Raw genomic sequence first — 2923 nt, 5'->3', positions numbered from 1 at the left:
GTTATTTTGAGTTTTGGAGTATTGATGAATTTTTTTTACTCAAATAATATTAGTTATATACTTATATATAATATATATATAATTTTAAATTTTTGATATATATGGATCAAACTGAGCTAATTATTAACTCACCGATTGAACTACTAATCCACTTACCCACTACCTCAACAAGATTATAAGTGAGTTAGATTTTAGAACTATGCATATTATTTAAAAAAGGTATAAAGTGAGAAAATAATACAAATATATTCATCATTAAAAGTGAGCCAAATTATATTAATTAATTGGTTTAAATAAAAATAAAAATATTTTCATCAATTTGCTAAAAGTTGAATATATATAGCTCTCAAATAAAGACCACACATAATAAATACTAAAATAATGCACATTTAAATACCATATAAGAGTCAACTGATAAGGGCCAATATCATCTTTCACAGTGCTCTCCATATTACTCATTCTCATGCTGGTAATATGGGAGGAGCATTCATGATCCTCCTTGAACTGCTGCCCCTCTCCCTCATCTTTCTCCCCATCCTCTTTTACATAACCCTCGCCGCGTTCTGGCGAGGCGATAAAATCTCCGGCCCAGCCAGTCCGGCAACCTATCCCCTAATAGGTTGTCTGATATCTTTCTACAGGAACAAGCACCGTTTGTTGGATTGGTACACTGAGCTACTAGCTCAGTCCCCAACCAACACCATAGTGGTTCAAAGGCTTGGTGCACGTAGAACCATTGTGACAGCAAACCCACAAAATGTTGAGTACATGCTAAAGACAAACTTCAACAACTTCCCCAAAGGCAAGCCCTTCACTGAGATCCTCGGAGACTTCCTCGGCCAGGGGATCTTCAACGTCGACGGAGAGCCGTGGCTCACGCAGCGAAGACTGGCGAGCCACGAGTTCTCCACCAAGTCCCTGAGGGAGTTTGTCATGCACACGTTGGAGAAAGAAGTGTGTGAGAGGCTTGTGCCTGTGCTAGAGGCACTGTGTGGTGAGAACAAGGTGGTTGACTTGCAAGAGCTGCTAGGGAGATTCTCATTCAATGTGATCTGCAGGTTCACACTGGGGACTAATAGGTGCTGTTTGGACCCTTCTGTGCCTACTTGTCCCCTTGCAAGGGCTTTTGATGTGGCTGCAGAGGTGTCTGCTAAACGTGGAGCAGCACCTTTGTTCATGATGTGGAGGGTGAAGAGATGGCTCGGTGCTGGATCTGAGAGATTGCTTAAAAATGCTGTTGGGGAAGTTCAGACTCATGTCATGAGAATGATTCAGGAGAGGAAGAAGCAAAAGGGTGAGAGAAACGATGATGATGTTGAAGATGATCTCTTGTCAAGGCTTATATGTGCAGGCCATGAAGAGGAGATAATCAGAGACATGGTGATAAGTTTCATCATGGCAGGGAGGGACACTACTTCAGCAGCTGTGACATGGTTCTTTTGGGTACTATCACATTATTCCCATTTGGAGGAAAAGATAGTGGAAGAGGCAAAAGGGGTGTTGGATTATGAGTCACTGAAGAATTTGAGTTTCTTGAAAGCATGTTTGTGTGAGTCCATGAGGCTGTATCCACCAGTGGCATGGGACTCTAAGCATGCCACTGATGATGATCTGTTGCCAGATGGCACTGTGGTCAAAGCAGGAGATAGGGTCACATATTTTCCCTATGGAATGGGGAGAATGGAAGACTTGTGGGGGAAGGATTGGTTTCAATTTAGACCAGATCGATGGTTTGTCGAACCAAGAAACATTGAAGGAATAATAATGTTGAATGACGTTTCTCCTTTTTCGTTTCCAATTTTTCAGGCTGGTCCAAGGGTGTGTCTGGGCAAGGAAATGGCCTTCATTCAAATGAAGTATGTGGTGGCTTCAATTCTTAGCAGATTCACATTTAGAATTGTTGGTCCAGAGAAGCCTATATTCGTGCCACTGCTCACGGCACACATGGCTGGCGGCTTAAGAGTATTGGTTTGCAAAAGGGGAAAAAAAAGCTGAGTTGTTAGATTGTCTCAGATTTTTTTTTTATTATTATTCAATTGAATCAATCGTACGTACTCATTAAATAAATACTTTCAGGCACTCCATTTTGTATTTCCCTTTTTCTGTTCTCATATTGAGAAAGCTAATTGAAGAAGGGAAAAAATAGTTGGTACAACCCACATCAAATGCCTCTTTAGACAAAAGCTTAACTTTCATGTTTTTGAAAGTTGTATAGAAAATACTGAAAGTAATTAAATCCTATTTTTGCTTATTATACTACTGAGAACTTTAGGGTTTATAAGGTTTGATATGGTGGTGAAGAAAAAAAAAGTGAGAAGTTGAGATCATGGATTTGAATTCTTCTAAAAAAAAATAATAAATTAATATTTATTGATAAAAAAATAAAAAATAACATTAAGTTGTGACTGCTTTCTGTTTCTTGGGCAAAGAAAATGATTGGTTGTAAGCCATTCTTACAATAAAGTTTTAGTTTACACACGTGTTCACCAGCCTAACCTTTGTCATTTTACATGTTCATCATCATATCAGTGTGTGTGAACTCAATTCCCGCAAAAACGTGCTTTTGTTTTTATTTGACTTCATTTTCTTTGAAATCTGGTCAGAATATTGCACATATATGCTTAAACCAATTGATTATTGTTTCATATGGATGGTCTGGTAAGACACCACGTAAGCTGATTTATTTAAATAATTTATCTTGTTACCGTACTGTGAGCTTAAAGCATTCTTTTTTAATTTTTCTTGAGTACATTGCTTGATGTATACAGTACATAGGTGGAGAATTTGATTGATATAATTGTTGGCCATTAACTCTTAAATGAATTGTTTATATGCTTTGTCCCCATACAATGGTGAGACGGACCTTTACAATGGTAGGTTTCCAGATTGCTTGGATGCAAAGTTCAGCCAAGAAAAACAAATT

General features: G+C 38.2%; 1 protein-coding gene across 1 annotated transcript; it reads left to right on the top strand.

Moving 5' to 3' along the window:
• The first annotated feature begins 257 nt into the window (after window positions 1-257).
• On the top strand, window positions 258-2528 carry LOC100786130 (cytochrome P450 94B3). Its single transcript, XM_003553205.5, has one exon. The coding sequence runs from the start codon at window positions 475-477 to the stop codon at window positions 1993-1995; it is 1521 nt and encodes a 506-aa protein (XP_003553253.3). The 5' UTR covers window positions 258-474; the 3' UTR covers window positions 1996-2528.
• The last annotated feature ends 395 nt before the right edge of the window (window positions 2529-2923 follow it).

This window comes from Glycine max, chromosome 19 (assembly GCF_000004515.6).
Source record: "Glycine max cultivar Williams 82 chromosome 19, Glycine_max_v4.0, whole genome shotgun sequence".
NCBI classification, from domain to species: domain Eukaryota; kingdom Viridiplantae; phylum Streptophyta; class Magnoliopsida; order Fabales; family Fabaceae; genus Glycine; species Glycine max.
Note: the sequence above shows the minus strand (reverse complement) of the source record. Positions and strands in the feature narration are given on the sequence as shown.